Here is an 18,977-nt window from a genome sequence, read left to right on the forward strand (position 1 = left end):
GGCAGATGTCATAGGCTCACAGGCTCTACAGTAATATTACAGTTAGTTACAGTAATATTAACCAATAACCAGACATTTAGCCAGTGCTTAGGGCTTCTTTTCTACAATTTTGCCAGTCTAAATGCCTTTAATTTAATGTCAGTTATCAGTAACTGGAATGTATTTAATTTTTGATGTTAAAATAAGAGTCTGGGCCTTGACTAAGCAAAGGCAGTGACACACTGACAGCATCCCGTGCATGTTTGCCAATCTGAACATATGGAAGCTCACTGGGATTTTATTGTATTGTTTTCATTGTTTGGCAAGTGTTGACAGATTGAGTATTTGGGAAGTCTATTTTGCCCTGAAATAGCATCACATTACAGCATTGAAATGGCCATTATGTTGACTTTAAAAGAATCTTTTTTGTCAGAAGTAAGCCCAGTTAGTTGATTTATAAAGTGCCCTGTATGGATGGAGTTGGACTTCCAGTGTAGTTTTACAAGTTATACTTAAAAGTGGCCGTAAGGAAGGAGTGCGTAGTGATAAAGTAAGAGCCGTAGTTGTGAATAAATTGGCATCATTAGTGTCTCACTCAAGTTTATGACATCAGAGATGTTACCGGTTATAGCCTACAGGAGAGAGTCAGTCTGCGGAGGTTTCGACGTTCTCACTACACTCCCACACATACACGCTCATTTGAATCATTCACATTTCTCCTCTGGCACTTTCAGCAAAGCATATGCGTGAGTGTCATTCACCTAATGTGAACTAAAACACTGGCTGAGATTTGATTCCACCCGCTGAAAGCTCAGAGTCTCTTTAGAGGAGTGTTGGCGCGTGGCCGACCGCAGCTTTGAGGCCTGGGGTTACGGGTGAGAACTGACTTAGAAAGCAGCACTTATCAACGGGCTCATAATGACTTATTCTTGGCGTCTACTAGAAAAATATTGGACTATTATACCGTTTTTTTCCAAGAAATAAAAATTGCAGATGGTTGATAGTCATTATCAGACTCACTGGATCTTTGCAGGTCCGTGGCTGATTCTGTACTCTTTTTGATTGTTTTGGTTAGTTTGTTTTTGTTAGTTTTGTAGTGTTTCTCTAGTTGCATTAGAAATGCAGAGGTTCTGGGTTTGATTTTCTTAAAGGGGACATTTCACAAGACTTTTTTAAAGGGACACTCCACTTAAAAAAAATATATGCTCATTTTCCAGCTCCCCTAGAGTTAAACATTTGATTTTTTACCGCTTTGGAATCCATTCAGCTCATCTCCAGGTCTGGCGCTACTGTACCACTTTTAGCATAGCTTAGCACAATCCATAAAATCTGATTAGTCCATTAGCATCGTGCCTAGTTTTTCGGGCACTATGTAATATCATTGCAACTTTTCATTTTCCGTCGGTCTTAGTACACAATGTAACAGAAGAGTCAAGTTTTAAATAGAAAAAAATATCGAAACTCTTTGGGTATTTTTTTAGCGCAATGCCAATGGTCCAATCAGATTCAACGGATTGTGCCAAGCTATGTTAAAATCGGTAGCGCCAGACCCAGAGATCAGCTGAATGGACTCCAAAACGATAATCAAATGTTTAGCTCTAGTGTCCCCAGAGTACGTATGTGAAGTTTTAGCTTAAAATACTTTATAGATAATTTATTATAGCATGTTAAAATTGCCACAGCAAAAATGTGGCATTTTTGTGTGTCCTTTAATATGCAAATGAGTTGATCTCTGCACTAAATGCCAGTGCTGTGGTTGGATAGTGTAAATTAAGTAATTCTGACATCACAAGGGGAGCCAAATTTCAATGGCTTATTTTTTCACATGCTTGCGAAAGAAGAGAGAATGGTTTACCAAAACTAAGTTACTGGGTTGTTCTTGTACACATTTTTTAGGTTGATAGAAGCACCAGGGACCCAATTATAGCACTTTAACATGGAAAAAGTCAGATTTGTGTAATATGTCCCCTTTAAAGTGATAGCTCACCCCGAAAATATATTTTTTATTCATCATGAAGTTGTTACAAACCTGTATAAATTTCTTTGTTCCGCTGAAGACAAAGGAAGGTATTTTGAGCAGTGTTTGTAACCAAACAGTTTTGGGGCACCATTGACTTCCATAGTATTTTTTCTTACTATTGAAGTCAATGGTGCTCCTGCTTGATTACAAATGATGTTTCCTTGTGTTCAGCAGAACAACATTTTTTTTTACAGGTTTGAGTAAATAAATGATGGCAAATTGCTTGTTTTTGGGAGAACCAAAATCACTGTGTGTGTGTGCTTAACAGATATGATGGTACTGTCGTCCCTGTACCGCAGTGAATCTCTCAGTGTTGCTGCTGGTTTGATGTGGTGTAGCAGACAGTTTTTAATAATTCATTTGTGTAGCAGAACTTGAACAGTAGGGCTGACTTCACATACACACACACTTGAGAAGACGGTCCCATCTGTTTTGAACTTTTTACATTCATGCCAAAGGTTTTCTGCAAGGGTTAGGTGTAGGGGTGGGGTTAGGGAATATACATTTTTTTAATTGTAAAAACCATTACGCTTATGGAAAGTATGCCATTGCCAACATATTTATGTTGTGTTTGTGTTCGCTTTACAAGTGATGATGTAGGGAATACTGTTTCAGGGTTCAGGCCTCCACTAATTTCAATAGAGGATATTATTCAAAGGAATAGTCTACTCATTTTCAATATTAAAATATGTTATTACCTTAACTAAGAATTGTTGATACATCCCTCTATCATCTGTGTGCGTGCACGTAAGCGCTGGAGCGCGCTGCGACGCTTCGATAGCATTTAGCTTAGCCCCATTCATTCAATGGTACCATTTAGAGATAAAGTTAGAAGTGACCAAACACATCAACGTTTTTCCTATTTAAGACGAGTAGTTATACGAGCAAGTTTGGTGGTACAAAATAAAACGTAGCGCTTTTCTAAGCGGATTTAAAAGAGGAACTATATTTTATGGCGTAATAGCACTTTTGGGAGTACTTCGCCGAGTCGACATTTTCCTTAAATAGGAAAATGTGTTTGGTCACTTCTAACTTTATCTCTAAATGGTACCATTGAATGAATGGGGCTAAGCTAAATGCTATCGAAGTGTCGCAGTGCGCTCCAGCGCTTACGTGCACGCACACAGATGATAGAGGAATGTATCAACAATTCTTAGTTAAGGTAATAACATATTTTAATATTGAAAATGAGTAGACTATTCCTTTAAACAGCCGTTTATGAGCACTATTTATTCATATTACATATTTAAGTTTGATAAAAAAGCAACTACATGCTCACGGAATCACGACAGCAATATACTAATTCGTAAAAAATCCATGTCCATGAGTCCATGTCTTGTCATCTCGGATTTTGTTACGGAAATAAATATTATGATCGGGTGTTTTTGGAACTCATCGATTTGAAATGCTCTGTGTCCCTGATTGGTCAGCTAATCTGTACATTGGCCTGAATACCTCTGACGTCAGCCGGAAATGTGACGCTTCTTACCATGTTTGAAAGATTTGGTGCTAACAGGAGTTAACTTACAGGCTGAATCAGAAGCGGGAGGTTTTATGATAATGTCGGTCTTGTCTCAGGTCTTGTCCCAATCCCAGGAAGTAAACTGTTTCGTACAATCCGTGTGTTTGTTGTAGTCCAAAAAAAGAGATTTACGTTGGAGATGATAACTCGCGTCATTGTTTACTTTGGGGTTTGTACCTTTTGCATATCGTTAACATTTACTAATACACACTTACTCACCAAAAAAAAAAGTAAAATCGTGAATCGGACAATAGGTGCTCTTTAAAATCATTTAGTTATTTGCAAACTATTGCTGTATACATATTTAAATGCACCTTTTTACGTTATTTTTAATATATCTTCCGTCTTTATTCTGCGATTATTTTTTCAAAACATGACGACCTGTATGTCCACTCAAGATCAGAATTACTTGTACCACGATGAGCAGAGATCTTTCAGACGGCTTTATCTGTGTGTTTTGTGTGTCAGTTTTATGTTCATTTCGTCCGAGCAGACAAATCTGTCCTTTCTCTTCAAGAACGTGAGGTTAACGCTGTGGTCAGAGCCATTGGCCCTTGAGCGGTAGATTTATTGTGTTGGTGATGGTGGCAGGGTTGCGGTCAGCGAGCGAACGAGGATCTGTGGAGGGGTTATGCGTTATAGTAATGGACTCTTGCGTGGAGGAATTTACCTGTAAATGTCAGTCACCCCACTCCACCAGATGACTTCGATAAAAGCTTGCGTAAATCACACCGGGCGGCCACGTTGTCCGGTCCAGCAGTCGATATCGCAGCCTAATAAACATGCCAGGGAAGTTTGGGATATGTGTTTTTGAACCGGCAGGGCAATTGTTAGCAAATACAGAGACAAAAATCCAATGAACAGAATAAACTTGACTGTCCTGCTTGTCTAAACCAGACTATGATGTTACGTCTCTTATGACTTAATGTATATGGGATTTTGTGGGATATGAACCTATGACCTTGGAGTTATTAGCCAGTTAGGTACAGGCCTTGTTGCTTTCATGTCAATGGTAAACCGTACTGGTTATAAATCTCACATTTTGAGGTTTTCATCAAGTAGTACGTTTTCAAGCATTTCATTTTTTTCCTCAGGATAGTGTTTGATTTCGTATCATATTCGGTCGTCTGTCTTACCTTTGTCCCTTCGGACTCTTCCGTTTACGCAGCTGTGGGAAAATAAGGTGTTATTTTGCGGGGTTATGACAGGTGTGTGAAGCCTTTCTGCGTTTGATTGACAGGCTTGGTTTTGTGCGTTTCGGAGGTCTTTGTGATCCAGCGCAGGTCTGCAGGAGCTTAGCATCGGTCTTCTGCGCTTCTTTTTCGGTGAAACAATATTGTGAACACCTTCAGAATACTAGAGATGGAAAAATATATCTTTTTCAGCCTTTGTGTGTCTCTCGGTCAGCCCTTTGGCACGGGACTCTCTGTTCTGACATGGTACCATCCTGTTGGATAATAATCCTCTGATGCTACCGCAAACCAACAGAACAGAAGTCGAAAACTCTGGGGTTTGTATTACATTGCTTGTGCTGTTGACTCCGTGAACGCTCGGGCCAAACCAGCAGGAGATCAAATCCAGTCGGGCTACGCATTGAATCAAATGGATAATTGAGATTAAAATGGCAGATGCTAGAAGTTCTTGTTAAAAGTATCGGTTAAAGCTTTAATTTGTTTTTCTCATAGTGTATTTTTATAATGTGAAAATGAAACCTTTTGTGGTTTACTCCTTGTTTCAAAGTATTATGTTGTAATCATAGACATTAAAAAAATCTGGACGTAGTGTTCGTGACATCACGCATAGGTTTGTAAAGAGCTTTTTTGAAGCTAATAGTTGGCGGAGCCTATCATTGTCACTCGTAATATAAATAACCGAAAATGGGTAAAGAGGCGGGACGTGGGTGTAGCTAAGGTGGCTGGTTGCTGAAACTATGCCCACCTAGCTCAACTGTAGTGAGCTGAAAAAGAGGCAGTGGCAGTTCACCCATCAATCAAGAGGCCACGCCCTTAATTATGTGAACTTTAAGGCTTAATATAATTTAAACTGATAAATTACAAAATTATTAATCTCCCTCACAGTTGTCATGAAGAGTAAAATTGGCTAAATAGACCAAAACCACTTTTTAAATCAGACTGTAAACATATTATTTTCTGTCGTAAAGGTAGGCATTTTTACTCTTTCCCCGCCATTGACGAGTTATCTTGTCAATTAAAGTGACACTTTGTAGTTTTTCAACCTTCATAATATATTTTTAAGAACTTTGTGATGGTACATCGACTTGTCTACCATAGCCTGACGGGGTCTGTGTGTCGCTTTTACTCGTACTTTTAAACTTGGGGTTTTGGGTAGTAACTTGAGCACAAAACAAAAAACTACTAAAATCTGCTTTACGGCATACGTCACTTCCTCCACTTCCTCAAATTCGGACGTGAGAGCGCAACTATTTATTTTCCTGATGTTTTTGTCATGGCCGAAGCAGCAACTAAAAAAAGAAACCCAGGTTTTGTCGGAGGATACCAGAAAGCGAAAACTGGAGAGTGACAGAAAAAAAAGAAGGACGAGGATCAATTATATTGGGCCAGCGTTTGCTCGCTGGTGTGAACTAAAGAAGGAGGAGGGGTTTCTGACCGATGCTGACTTGGCCCTCATGCTTTTGTACTAGTAAGTAATATTATATTGCTTGCATATATAAGTCCTGTCTGGCGCCCGAACACTATTTTTTACGTGAATTTTACTGGAGGCTACTTGGAGAGTTTAGAGGGAGACTTATATCACGTGACATTGTGGTGCCGGGGTGGCGTCATGGACCTAGGACACGGGCGATCTGGGTTCGATTCCCCTTTAAGGAAAATGTGAGCTACGCGATCTTTTGGCGTTTGAAATGAAATAAAACCCATGAAATTATATTCATATGACATGATGGAAGGCACACTTTGTGACCTAAAGAGTTGTCTTCTCTTCCTTTGCGACAGTGCTGCGCACTTGTGGCCTCTAGGGGCGCTAGATGTGAAAAATACATCCAAAAAGTTCCATGGTGTGCCTTTAAGAGAAAACATTTGCATAAAAAAGTATTTCTGAAAATGTTTTATGTTAATCTGCAACACCGCGATTATCCACCAGATGATTATCAACTTACCCAATTTATTAAAAAATCTGAAGCCAAAACGTTATTTACTATTTTTAAATTCTGTGTATGTTTTCATAACCGTTCTGAATCCAATCTCTAACAAAATTCCTTCACAAAAATGCAATTATTTCAGCTTTTTGAAAAAAAAAATATTTAAAAAAACATATTTAAGAGTTTATAAGCAGAGGAAAAAATATAGATAGGATGAAATTTTTTTTCCATTTTGTTTGTTTGTTTGAAAGCAGAGGGTCTGTTCTTTCATTTTTATATATTTGTTTATTTATATATTTTTAGAAGGAAATTTTCCTGGAAGGCATTTTGTGAAACTTTTGTGAAAATGTGTGCTGGCGGGGAATGAGTTAACATGGGGGTCTTTGGGAATTAACTCTCTTTTGGAGCCAGTCTCTAGCAACCAGTCGATGAAATGCAGTTTAAGTCACTTCCATGTTGGCTTCACGATCCTAAAGTTACCTCTTGGTTTTCCGGTTATTAGGAATTGCAGAGCATAGAAACTGCAATTTTTTTGTCATTTTCACCCAATTCCACCCAAGTTTTGATGTGTTTTCCCACCCCTTGAATTCCAGGATATAATCTGCCCAGATCATCATCTGTCTTTAAACAATCGGCCGATGTCCAGTAGTGGGAAAAATTAGCTTTCGATCTTTCGATTTATATCGCTGCATCCCTAATAATGTTCTCTGTCATATTCCTGCAGCCGTATTATCCAGCATACGGCATTTTCCAGCCTTTAGGATTGTTAGACAGGCACACCGGGCCTGGATTTAGCAGCAACACGGAGTCAGACGGGTCAGCGGTGCCGCTGTTTATACGTGCACCCAGAGCCTTGCTTACAAAACTGACACATTCTCAATCATATCACAGATTCCCTGGAAATCACCGAAAGGCCACGTCGGAGCGTTTTATAAAGTACAATGCACCAGATGGGATTAGTTTTTCCAACATGCGAGGGGGAAAAGGTCTTTGTTAAAGAGAATGCTCGGTGTTGGGGTAATATAGTCGGCATTGAAAAATGGAGCAAATCTTGTGCCGCTGTCTGCAATATACAGTTCCTTTCACGGCCACGAAACAAAATCAAAATGGGCCTACATTGGGCCGTAGAGACGTAGTGGTTCATGCGGGTGTGTGTGTGTAGGTGATTTCATTCAGTGTCGGAGGAATAGCGACACTCCATACCTGCAGGGAATTTATTGTGCTAAATGAATTGTGGCCCGCAGAAGTTTGTAAATTGCAAGGCATCAATCTAGAGGAGATAGAGAGGGGAACACGGCGGCGTTCGTTTCGTCTGATATCGCCGTCGAAACCGTGCCTTTCAATTTCTCCCCATTCATCCTCCGGCAACCTCCAGTGTTTAACGAGGTTCGTGAAGAGCCCTTAACAAATAACAGCTCTTTAGCATTTGAGTGCCGCAGATAAATGCGTGAACGAGGGCGTTTATACCGAGCAATTAGAACGCCACCCATTATCTGCAGCGCATCACGGTGGAGACTAGCCAATCGCGTCGACCTAAATCAATAACTCAGAAAAGTTGTGACTGTTTTGAAAAATGCGCTCCTAAAATCAGTCAATAAACACTTATATTTCTGAAACGTATCCAACACATAAATTATAAAGTCATTTATGCAGTAATTACACGTAAACCATAAAGTTTTTGACCTCCAGAGAATGTTTTCTTTCTGATGGGTTTCAAATTTTTGGGCTTTTCAGAAGTCCTCCATTTTGTAGGTTCTTGTCTCCTATTTGCATCATCAACCTGCATACCATTACTGATGACATAAGACATTTCATCACTTAAATGTGTTATGTATTCACTTCTATAATCCAATGTTAATAGACCTTCTTACTCAATGTATCTTCTTTTCATTTCCAAATGTACAATAATTGAATGAAATTCTGGCTAACCTTGCTTGACTGTTTTAGCTGTGTATTATGGGATGTTTGGGATGTGTCAGAGGCTGATGTCTCCTTCATTATGGCCGTTAAGAGCTTTTCCACGTTTCTCCACAGCGAGCCATACTGGGAGAGGTCTCCTAATGCCAGTTCCTGCTCCGCTACTAGGCCCAAGACACTCCACCTTGGAGGGCAACAACATACCTCATCGCCATGGTAATCCATCCCTTCTCCCATGTCCCAACAGAGATCGCAGATCTAATGCACAAATGTACTCTATTGTTCAAAAGTACTTCATCTTTACTTGTATTTCCACATTTTAGAATATAGTAAACTCATCAAAACAATGGAATAGCACAAATGTAACTATGGCAATTATGTTGAGACATGAAAAAGCAAAGCTATGTTGTAGTATATCATCTTGAGAATGGTCACGTTTGCAGAAAGTTACTCTTGGCATTTTTATCGGGCAGCTCCTTACGGTAAGATGTTTTTTAAAGGGACACTTCACCTTTTTTAAAATATACTCATTTTCCAGCTCCACTAGAGTTAAACATTTGATTTTTACCTTTTTGGAATCCATTCAGCCGATCTCCAGGTCTGGCGCTAGCACTTTTAGCATAGCTTAGCACAATCCATTGAATATGATTAGACCGTTAGCGTTGCACTACAAAATAACCAAAGAGTTTGGATATTTTTCCAGTTTTAAACTTGACTTTTCTGTAGTTACATCATATACTAAGACTGACAGAAAATTAAAAGTTGCAATTTTCTAGGCAGATATGGTTAGGACTATACTCTCATTCTGGCGTAATAATCAAAGACTTTGCTGTTGTAACATGGCTGCAGCAGGCGTAGTGATATTACGCACTGCCCGAAATATATTACGAACGGCTGCTGCGTTATATCATTGCGCCTCCTGTAGCCATGTTACAGCAGCAAAGTCCTTGATTATTACGCAAATTTTATAATTTTCTGTCGGTCTTAGTACACGATGTAACTATAGAAGAGTCAAGTTTTAGGAAATATCAAAACTCTTTGATTATTTTTTAGAGCGATGCTAATGGTCTAATCAGATTCAATGGATTATGCTAAGCTATGCTATAAGTGCTAGCACCAGCCCCGGAGATCAGCTGAATTGATTCTAAAAAGGTAAAAATCAAATGTTTAACTCTAGAGGAGCTGGAAAATTAGCATATTTTCAAAAACAGTGGAGTGTCCCTTTAAACTTTATTGAGGGAGTTCATCTATTCTGGGCTATTATTGACTGCTTTATCTTCATTATTTAGTCCATGTCATCATTTAAAAAATGATTTTTTTCTAGTGATAGAAATTATTATGTGAGCACAATTATATTTTTGTCTACAAAAGTAACTTCAAACATATAAGCATGCACCTTCAGATAAAAAGATTTTTTAGGTCATGAGAAACATATCAAGTCGAGGAAACTCTTGAATTGTAGTATTTTTGTATAGCAGTTTTCACAATGAATATTCCTAAAAATAAACTTTTAATCAGTAAATATTCAAACATCAATAAACAGTCGTCACATTAAACATAGTTTGTGTTGTACAGTATAAATTTACGCATTTTAAATACCACCGGTCTCCCCTACAGAAGCTTACCTAATCATAGTTTATGCCAAACTAATATAATTTCTAGTTTTGTTTAATATTTTGGTAACACTTTACAATATGATTGTATTTGTTAACCTTAGTAAATGCATGAACAAACAATAAACAATATAGTTTTTCCGCATGTATTAATTCTTGTCAATTGAGTGCCGCAGGGATGTCATCACAGATAAACACAACTTTTATTAATTTTAAAGTCTAAATTAGTTTTTTTCTAGTAAACACATTTAGACTTCAAAAATCATAAAATATTGTGTTCATCTGTGAAAACATGTGTAAGTGTCATAAACAAAGCTTATTTTTTTGGGAACATCCAAAAGTCTATAGGAAAAATAAATGCGAGAAAACCATCGTCCGACTTACTTACTTTTGGGTTGGCCTGCAAAAATACGCCATCCCTGTGGCACTCTATACAGTTATCCATGTATTTGTATTTATTATTTATAAAGCACATTTCAATACAACCAAAGTCCTGTACATTAAAATAGACACAAAATACAAGGCCCAATTAAAATGTTATTTTATGGTGCATTAACTGATGTTAACAGTGACAGCACTTAATTTTATAAATTTATTAGTAAATGCTGAAATGAACACGAACAAAGATTAATAAATGCTGTAGAAATTTGTCCATGTTAACAAATGCATTAACTAACTGTTAAAGGAAAACACCACAGTTTTTCAATATTTTGCAATGTTCTTACGTCAGCTTAGACAAATTAATATAGACCTATCTTTTTTTAATGCGTGCACTTGATCTTTGTGCGGTGCGTTGTGAATGTGTTGGCATTTGGCCTAGCCCCATTCATTCCTTAGGATCCAAACAGGCATGAATTTAGAAGCCACCAAACACTTCCATGTTTTCCATATTTAAAGTCTGTTACATGAATAGTTACACGAGTAAGTATGATGGCACAAAATAAAACTTTTGTTTGGAGCCATAGGAACGAATGGGGCTAGACCAAATGCTAACTCATTCTCGACGCGCTGTAGAAAGATTACAATTTAGAAATAGATTACTTGTGTAACTACTCATGTAACAGTCTTTAAATAGGGAAAACATGGATGTGTTTGGTTGCTTCTAAATTCATCCCTGTTTGGATCCTAAAAAATGAATGGGGCTAGGCTAAATGCTAACACATTCACGTCGCGCTGTACAAAGATTAACTGCATGCATTGAAAAAAGATAGGTATGTATTAATTCATTCAGTTGAGGTAAGAACATAGTAAAAAACTGTGGTGTTTTCCTTTAACAAATACAACCTTAAGTGTTACCAACGTCTTTATTGTAGCCAGCCTCAACAGGTGTGATTTCTTTGTTTGTCAGTGTTATACAAGAGAATATACAGTAGAGGTGAATGTAGTGATTATGTATTCACTGTCATTATTAACATAACCGAGTTTCTTTTTGGTCTCACGAGTGTTGTAAAAAACAAATAATTTCCAATTCAGAAAACATAATAACAATTCAGCAGTAACAATAACTGTAACTATAGCAATTTTTTCTAATTATTACCATAGAAATACACCGGAGCATCATTTTATGCATCCTTATGGAAAACGTTTCTGTTGTTAGAAAGAACCTTTTATGAATGAGGAATCCGGCATTACGTTTTAAATCCTGTGCGAAAGCCCCAGTGAGCATTCGCCCTCGCATTTCACGACGACATACTTAATTGATCAAAAACAAGTATTATTGCTTTTGAGCAAAAGCGGCGCAAATAAATTATGCCACGGAAACAGAAATCCAATATGTAATGGGCTTAGTAAGGCAAGCCGTATTGCTTATAGCTCTGATAAATGATGCCACCCTTTGTAGTTTCAGAAGTGCCTTTATTGTGTCGGAAGGCCCACGCTGATTTCAGCTCTGTGAAGATAAAACAAGGCATCGTGGGAAGTGGAGTTTGGCGTATTCCTCTGAGACCAGGGCAGGCTCAAAGTTTCTCGAGATATGCGGAGCGCTATAAACGAAGCGCGGTTGAGGAAGCCTTTGTAGCGTACGGAAACGCATTTGAGAAATATGCCGCGCTGATTATGTGGCGCGCCGCTTGATGGATTGGTAAGAAACGAAGGCACGGGGTGCTGGGATTACTGTCACACTGACTAAAGAGGATTTATTTATCACATTCACAAAAAGCCTCTTCTAATAGCTCATCACGGGGTGTATTAAGAACTATTAGCACAACCACCCTCTGATTCTGATGCACTACCTGCCAGTACCCATAATGCCGTGCCCGCTTCCTCTGTCGTCGGCGCTTTCTTTCTGTATTTACGTCTCTCTTCTGACATGCACGGGGGCACGCTGGCTTTCTGTTCACGCTTTGACGCTTTAGGTATGGCGTAGAGCCACTAAATAGATTTTCACCTTTTCATCCCTCTTTGAAAGCCTTCCAGGGAACAAAAGCGCAATGCCAACAGCATCACCGCGCCAACACGCTGGCATCGCATGCCCTCACTGTCCATTAAAGAGATGGGTGCTTTTAATGCCTGGGAATTATTTAAATGGGCTTAATTTTATACTTTCATTGTTATTTTTCATCTAAAGCGCACTTATAATGTTAGTCAAGGTTACTTGCACCCAAACTAGTCATAATTAGTTTTTTTTCATGACTCTCTCTCTAAACGGGCTGTACCTTAAAGACAATGCGTGTTTTACAATGTTGTTTATTAGTTACTTAACACTAAATAGTTGATATCTCACATACACAATATACAGGCACATAGTAGGTTTATATTAGCTCTAAATCACAAAGTCCCCGGTTCGAGCCTCGGCTAGGTCAGTTTGGAGTTGGAATGTTCTACTTGTGTCCGCGTGGGTTTACTCCGGGTAGGTTAGGTGAATTGGAGATGCCAAATTGTTCTTCCCCAACTTGTGTAAAGATAACTTAATTAGATTAATATGAATATAGCCATAGATGCTGCAATGGTGTTAAAGGGATAGTTCACCCAAAAATGAAAATAATGTCATTAATGACTCACCCTCATGTCGTTCCAAACTCGTAAGACCTCCGTCCATCTTCGGAACACAGTTTAAGATGTTTTATATTTAGTCCGAGAGCTTATTGACCCTTCGTTGAAAATCTATGTACGGTATACTGTCAATGTCCAGAAAGGTAATAAAAACATCATCAAAGTAGTCCATGTGACATCAGTGGGTCAGTTAGAATGTGTTGAAGCATCGAAAATACATTTTGGTCCAAAAATAACAAAAATTACAACTTTATTCAGCATTGTCTTGTCTTTCGTCTTGTCTGACGTGTTATCTGGTGCGCCCCAGCTGTGTTTTTTTTGTGTGCGCCGGGGCTTCGTTTACAAAACATATCTAATTTAAGTGAATTTTGAAGAAATCTTGAATAAGATTTTTTTCTTAAATTTACTTAATACAAGAAAAATTCTGCAAAAAAATGTCTTATTGCATTGGCAGATTTTTTTTGCTTGTTTTAAGCACAAATTCGCTTAAATTTTATATGTTTTGTCTAAAAACTAGAGTTATTTTCTTAGGTCATTTGCGCATCTAGAAAATACATCTTGATTTAAGAATTTTTTTATATTTCTACTGAAACAAGACAAAAATACTCAGTAAGAAAGTCATTTTTTTGCAGTGAAGTTTGAAAAAAAAACTTCGCAAACATGTCTGAGGATAAGTTGTCATCCGCGTCACTGCAGTCACGTGATTTTAGTTTCGCGCATGCGCTTCACAACAGACGCGAAAGAGAAGACAATGCTAAATAAAATCATAATTTTTGTTATTTTGGACCAAATTGTAGTTTTTACTACTTTGATGATGTTTTTATTATCTTTCTGGACATGGACAGTATATCGTACGTAGATTTTCAATGAAGGATCAACAAGCTTAGATTCGGACTAAATATAAAACATCTTAAACTGTGTTTTGAAGATGAACGGAGGTCTTATGAGTTTGAAACGACATGAGGCTGAGTCATTATTTTCATTTTTGGGTGAACTATCCCTTTAATAAATAAAAACAAATTCTCATAATTCACTCACTCTCATGTCATCCCAGATCTATATGACTATGAATCGTTTACCTTCACAAACATATTGTTTTGGTTCAGAAGTGATACTCCAAACAAATATTAAAATTACCCCATGATTTACAGTACTCACCCTCAGGCAATCTGAGATACATATGTCCATCATCTTTCAGACGGGCACATTTGAAGTTATTTTAGTAAATATCCTTGCTCTTCCAAGTTTATAAATGTAGAAAACAGGGATCAGGGAACCACTTCTGACTTTGAATTTTTTTTTATTGGATGGCACTTCAATTTCGTTGTACTTGTTGCAATGACAATTTGGATTTGATTTGAATTTGTAATGAAAAGTGCATTCATCTTTCACAGAAGTAATCCACATGGCTCATAGGCGTTAAAAAGGTGTTTTTTGCGGGTAATCAATGCGACTTTGTAAGAAAAATATAGATATTTTAAACTTTATAAACTGTAATAGCTAGCTTCCGGCAACAACGCCATCTTGGACTCACATCATCTTAACATTTTATTTATGCAGCCGGAAAATTCTGTACTTCAGTTGAGATCTCAGCAGCTGTTGACCGGCGCAGAGCTCGTCACATTTTATTCTTAAATACGTGACGGTGGGACGTCTGTACCTGCCAGAGCGAGGCGACAACCTGTCTGCTGTAACCGTGGGAGGGTAAAAGTATCAGTTTACTGTGTCTAAAGAGACACTTTCGTCTGAAAGATGATGGACATGTGTATCTGGGATTGCTCGAGGGGGAGTAAATCATGGGGTTATTTTGATATTGGGATGGAGTACAGTATCCCATTAACCCACTTTTTTATGTGATTTTTGGAGTTTTACCATGTTGGCTCCTATACAGTATAATTAAATAATATAATGGCATTTTAATAATAAAAATATAAGTCTTTATAGTTCTGAGATGGCAATAGTTTGAGTAACTGTGATAGTAAATGTTACTGTATAAGACAGGCTGTGGCTGTCTGATTCGGTCACTGTGAGGTGTGGTTGTATATCTCACCTGATGAGTCTGCGAGTGAATTCCAGCTGGGTTATTTAGTTTAAGTGCCGTTTGATCCGGGAACGCAGGGCAGACCGAAATTGAGATAAATGGCTATGGGAGGAGGGCAGCCACCTCTCTTCCCAGCGTGGGGCCGTTGCGGGGCCGCAGCGGGGCCAAGGGTCTACTGCACACCTGTCTCACATAGTTACAGAGTCCAGCGCTCACAGAGACACCAGCTCTCCTCTGTCAAGGCTTATTGGGACCTCTGCCCCAGTAAACAGTAAGACATGGACAGCCATTGAGTCATGTACATCCATTACACCTACATATTCTATCTGTCCTTTTTTCTCTTAGAAGACCTGGCTGGATAAATGTAGTATTGGTTTGACGGCTATACAGCAGGAAGATTATTCTGGTCAAACATCAGATGATGTTACAGGGAATTCTAGTAGTACAGTATAGTAAAACTTGAGTATGTGCAGTAGTAAAAATGATATATTGCATATCAATGCTTTGATGTAGTAAAACAAGAAAATGCTCTGTTGTTTTAAAGCATCTCAATCTTGACCAGCGGCAAAATACTCCGTTGGTACAGCACTTAAATGAAGCTGTCCATTAGAGAGACCGCTGGTTAATATAATGTGTGGCAGGTGGTCTGTTTTGCCCGAGGAAGATCTGTTGGGTATGACAGCTCAGAAAAGGCATAAATCCTCCTCCTCTCTTATCTTCAGACACATTTAGTTGCCATGGGGATTTTATTTATGCAGCCAGAAACTTTCGTACTTCAGGTGAGATGCAAACATCTCAGCAGCTGTTGGCCGGCGCAGAGCTCGTCGCATTTTATTCTTAAATACCTGACGGTGGGACGTCTGTATCTGCCTGAGAGATGAGTCAACCTGTCTGCTGTAACCGAAAAAGGGGAAAAGTATCCGTTTACTGTGTCTAGAGAGAGAGAGACAACATGGTCAGTCGTATTTATGCGAGGATGTTGGATGTATGTCTGGCAGTGGCGGCTCGTGACTGCTCTTCCAAGGGGTGCAAATTCAAAATATGTGTTTGTTGCATCATTTGAACCATGTGCATCATGTGCAAAATAAGTGCCTGCTGCACACGCATCAAAACCATTTATGATAAAAGAGACGCTCACGTTCACAAAATTCACGCAAGACACTCCCTTAACGGTAAACTCTGATTACTCATGAGATTATGCGAGTATCTGGAAAACGCGAGCGTCTCTTTTATCATAAACCCTTTAGACACGTTTGCAGCAGGCACTTATTTTGACAAGACACGTGGTTCACCCGACGCACCGAACACATATTTTGAAATTACGAAGCGCACACGACGGGCTACATGACGAACTTCACATCAAGCAACCCTCGAAAAAAGAAGTCACCGGCCGTCACTGATGTCTGGCCTTTTTTTTGTACAAGGGTACAGAGGAGATTACAGTTAAAATTAAAGTTGATTATTGACTTCTATCCCTAACTTTAAAGGGCGTTTTGCAGGTAAAATTTTTCAACGAATTTGTGCAATTTGCTTGTTGATAATAAACATTTAAACTGTTATCCATTGTATTTTATGTTGTTGGGTATCACAAAACCCGAAAAAGTATGAAAAAGTACAGCAATTTGCAATGATTCTCCTTTCCCTCACAACGCACTGTATGACGTCACGCTGGGGAGAGAATTGACCAAAGCCGCTTTGAGAGCATTGAGAATGACTATAGAAAGACGAGTAAAGTACAGTTCTGATAGCGCAGATAATAGATAAATACATACATACATACATACATACATACATAGATAGATACATAGATACATAGATAGATAGATAGATAGATAAGATAGATAGACAGATAGATAGACAGACAGACAGATGGATAGGCTAGTATAGAGAGATAGGCAGACAGCCAGATAGCATAAGGTTAGCATATCTTCGTGTAGAAAGTAAACAAACAATTAACATACTCGTGCATGCTGGCTTGAGGGGGTCCATGATCCTGCCTGAAATGGGTGTAACTTTATGCGATCTTCAGCACAAACGGTTTTGGCAGCATGTCTCTAATCCTGGAAGGTGAGTGAAGCACGTCACGTCTGTTCGCGGGGACCAGCGACCCAAACGCACTCACTTTCTTACAGCCAGTAGCGGAATGGCAATCGAGAGAGTCGGGACTTTCCCGGGCCGATCTGATAATAGTTATACATTTCGAGTTATATTAGCAACACCGTCTGGCGGCGTGATGTGCGCCGGTTCCCGCAGCCCGCTGGTCAAACTGTGCAGGCAGCCTCTCTGCTCAATAAAGTATATAAAAGTGCTCAACCTGTTCGGCAGATCCAAACATGTACAGGATTTATAAAAATACGGTGATCAATGAGCGGTTCCTCCTCAAATGGCTTAGCCTGTCGTGATGTAAAAAGCCGCCGAACGCCTGTTTATTACAGTATGTATGCGGTCGGATCCGAGTGTGCTGCAGCTGCTGACTGCTGCTGCGTATAAAATGATCGTGTGATTCGTTATAATCGCATAAACAATATAACAAAGCATCCTTTTATTTCACAAAACAATATATTTGAGATATTATTTGATAGACTAGTAAGTGTGGATTAAAGATGTTTAAAAATCTCTAGCCTGGTGGTCAGGACATGAATGGATCAAATCAGCAGATTTGCGAAGTTTTATTTATCTCCACATATATCATAAATAATAATTAGCAAGGTAACTTTGCAGTATAACACATTATATATTTCCTACGATGTATATATGATTTCCAAATTATATACGTAAGTATTAAACAGCAATAAATGTCTCATCTATCTCTATGGCTCTGGCTGAGTCTTTCTCCACTTCTCCCCAACGTGACATCATCGCAGAATTGCGTTAAAAAAAACGTTAATACCAAAAACGTAAAAAAAGTGGTCTTTAAGACCATTTTTGAGACATTTTAAAAATTATACACATATCTTGAGTGATTTATGTACCCATTAATCGACAGTGGTGGTTAACCTGCAACATACACTTTAATTGGCTTAAAGCAAGCGAAAATCATTGCGCAAGTACGTAAAGTTCTTGTTTTACCCCAATTCACAAGGATTCACAATTTGTAATTTGAGCTGTAATGTACGATTTCATTGAAATTTTCAGTTTGAAGTCATTTGATTTCACATGTTACAAACAGAGATGGCGATATAGAGTCAAAGGTTCGTATCGCTTTAAAAAGTAGTATCATTATGCTGCGTTTACACCAACTGTGTTTCAGTGGTCAAAATCGCGTCTACCGCGCCTAGTTTGCCGCTTGAACATTTTGAATGCATTCACGCGTCTACAGCGAAGTAGACACGTGGAAACATCAAGCATTTGACGCGCATCAAAGGCAAAATCCGCTTCTTGTGGGAGGGGCAAGTGCTATGCGGTTGTCTGTTTGCAGGATTGCTGATGTTGATTGTGCATTTATCGAGAGAGATACAGGTTTGTATTTAGTCACCTTCCTATATGGAGAAAAAAATGGCGCGGGTCGATAAACGTCACGTGACTCAAAAGTGAAATGTGTATTTACAACTTACCAGGTTGCCCAATGTCCTCACTGACACTCTTCCAAGCGAGGTCCTTTTTATTCCTGTCTCTATAGAAATACGAACTTGTATCGTATAGCTCCGGGTGACTGCTCACGGACAACATCAAGCATTCCTTCAGGTTGAATGAGTGACTCCGGGCGGGGCTGCCGCCACAGCAGCAAGCAGGCTCCTGATTGGTTAACGCGGCGCGAAATCCGAAAAAGTTAAAAT

The 18,977-nt window shown here is 38.8% G+C and overlaps 1 protein-coding gene across 5 annotated transcripts in view; it reads left to right on the forward strand.

Moving 5' to 3' along the window:
- Nucleotides 1–18,977, forward strand: part of npas3 (neuronal PAS domain protein 3) — a 371,234-nt gene that overhangs the window by 69,423 nt on the left and 282,834 nt on the right. For 4 of the 5 annotated variants that reach the window (XM_073869974.1, XM_055171385.2, XM_073869973.1 and 1 more), the window contains exon 2: nt 8,674–8,772. The exons of the other annotated variant lie outside the window; for it this stretch is intronic. In XM_073869974.1, the coding sequence (XP_073726075.1) occupies nt 8,674–8,772 (99 nt within the window). The remainder of the gene's footprint in view (nt 1–8,673; nt 8,773–18,977) is intronic. 5 annotated transcript variants of the gene reach the window in all.

The sequence above is a fragment of the Misgurnus anguillicaudatus genome, chromosome 7, assembly GCF_027580225.2.
Source record: "Misgurnus anguillicaudatus chromosome 7, ASM2758022v2, whole genome shotgun sequence".
Classification (NCBI taxonomy): Eukaryota; Metazoa; Chordata; class Actinopteri; order Cypriniformes; family Cobitidae; genus Misgurnus; species Misgurnus anguillicaudatus.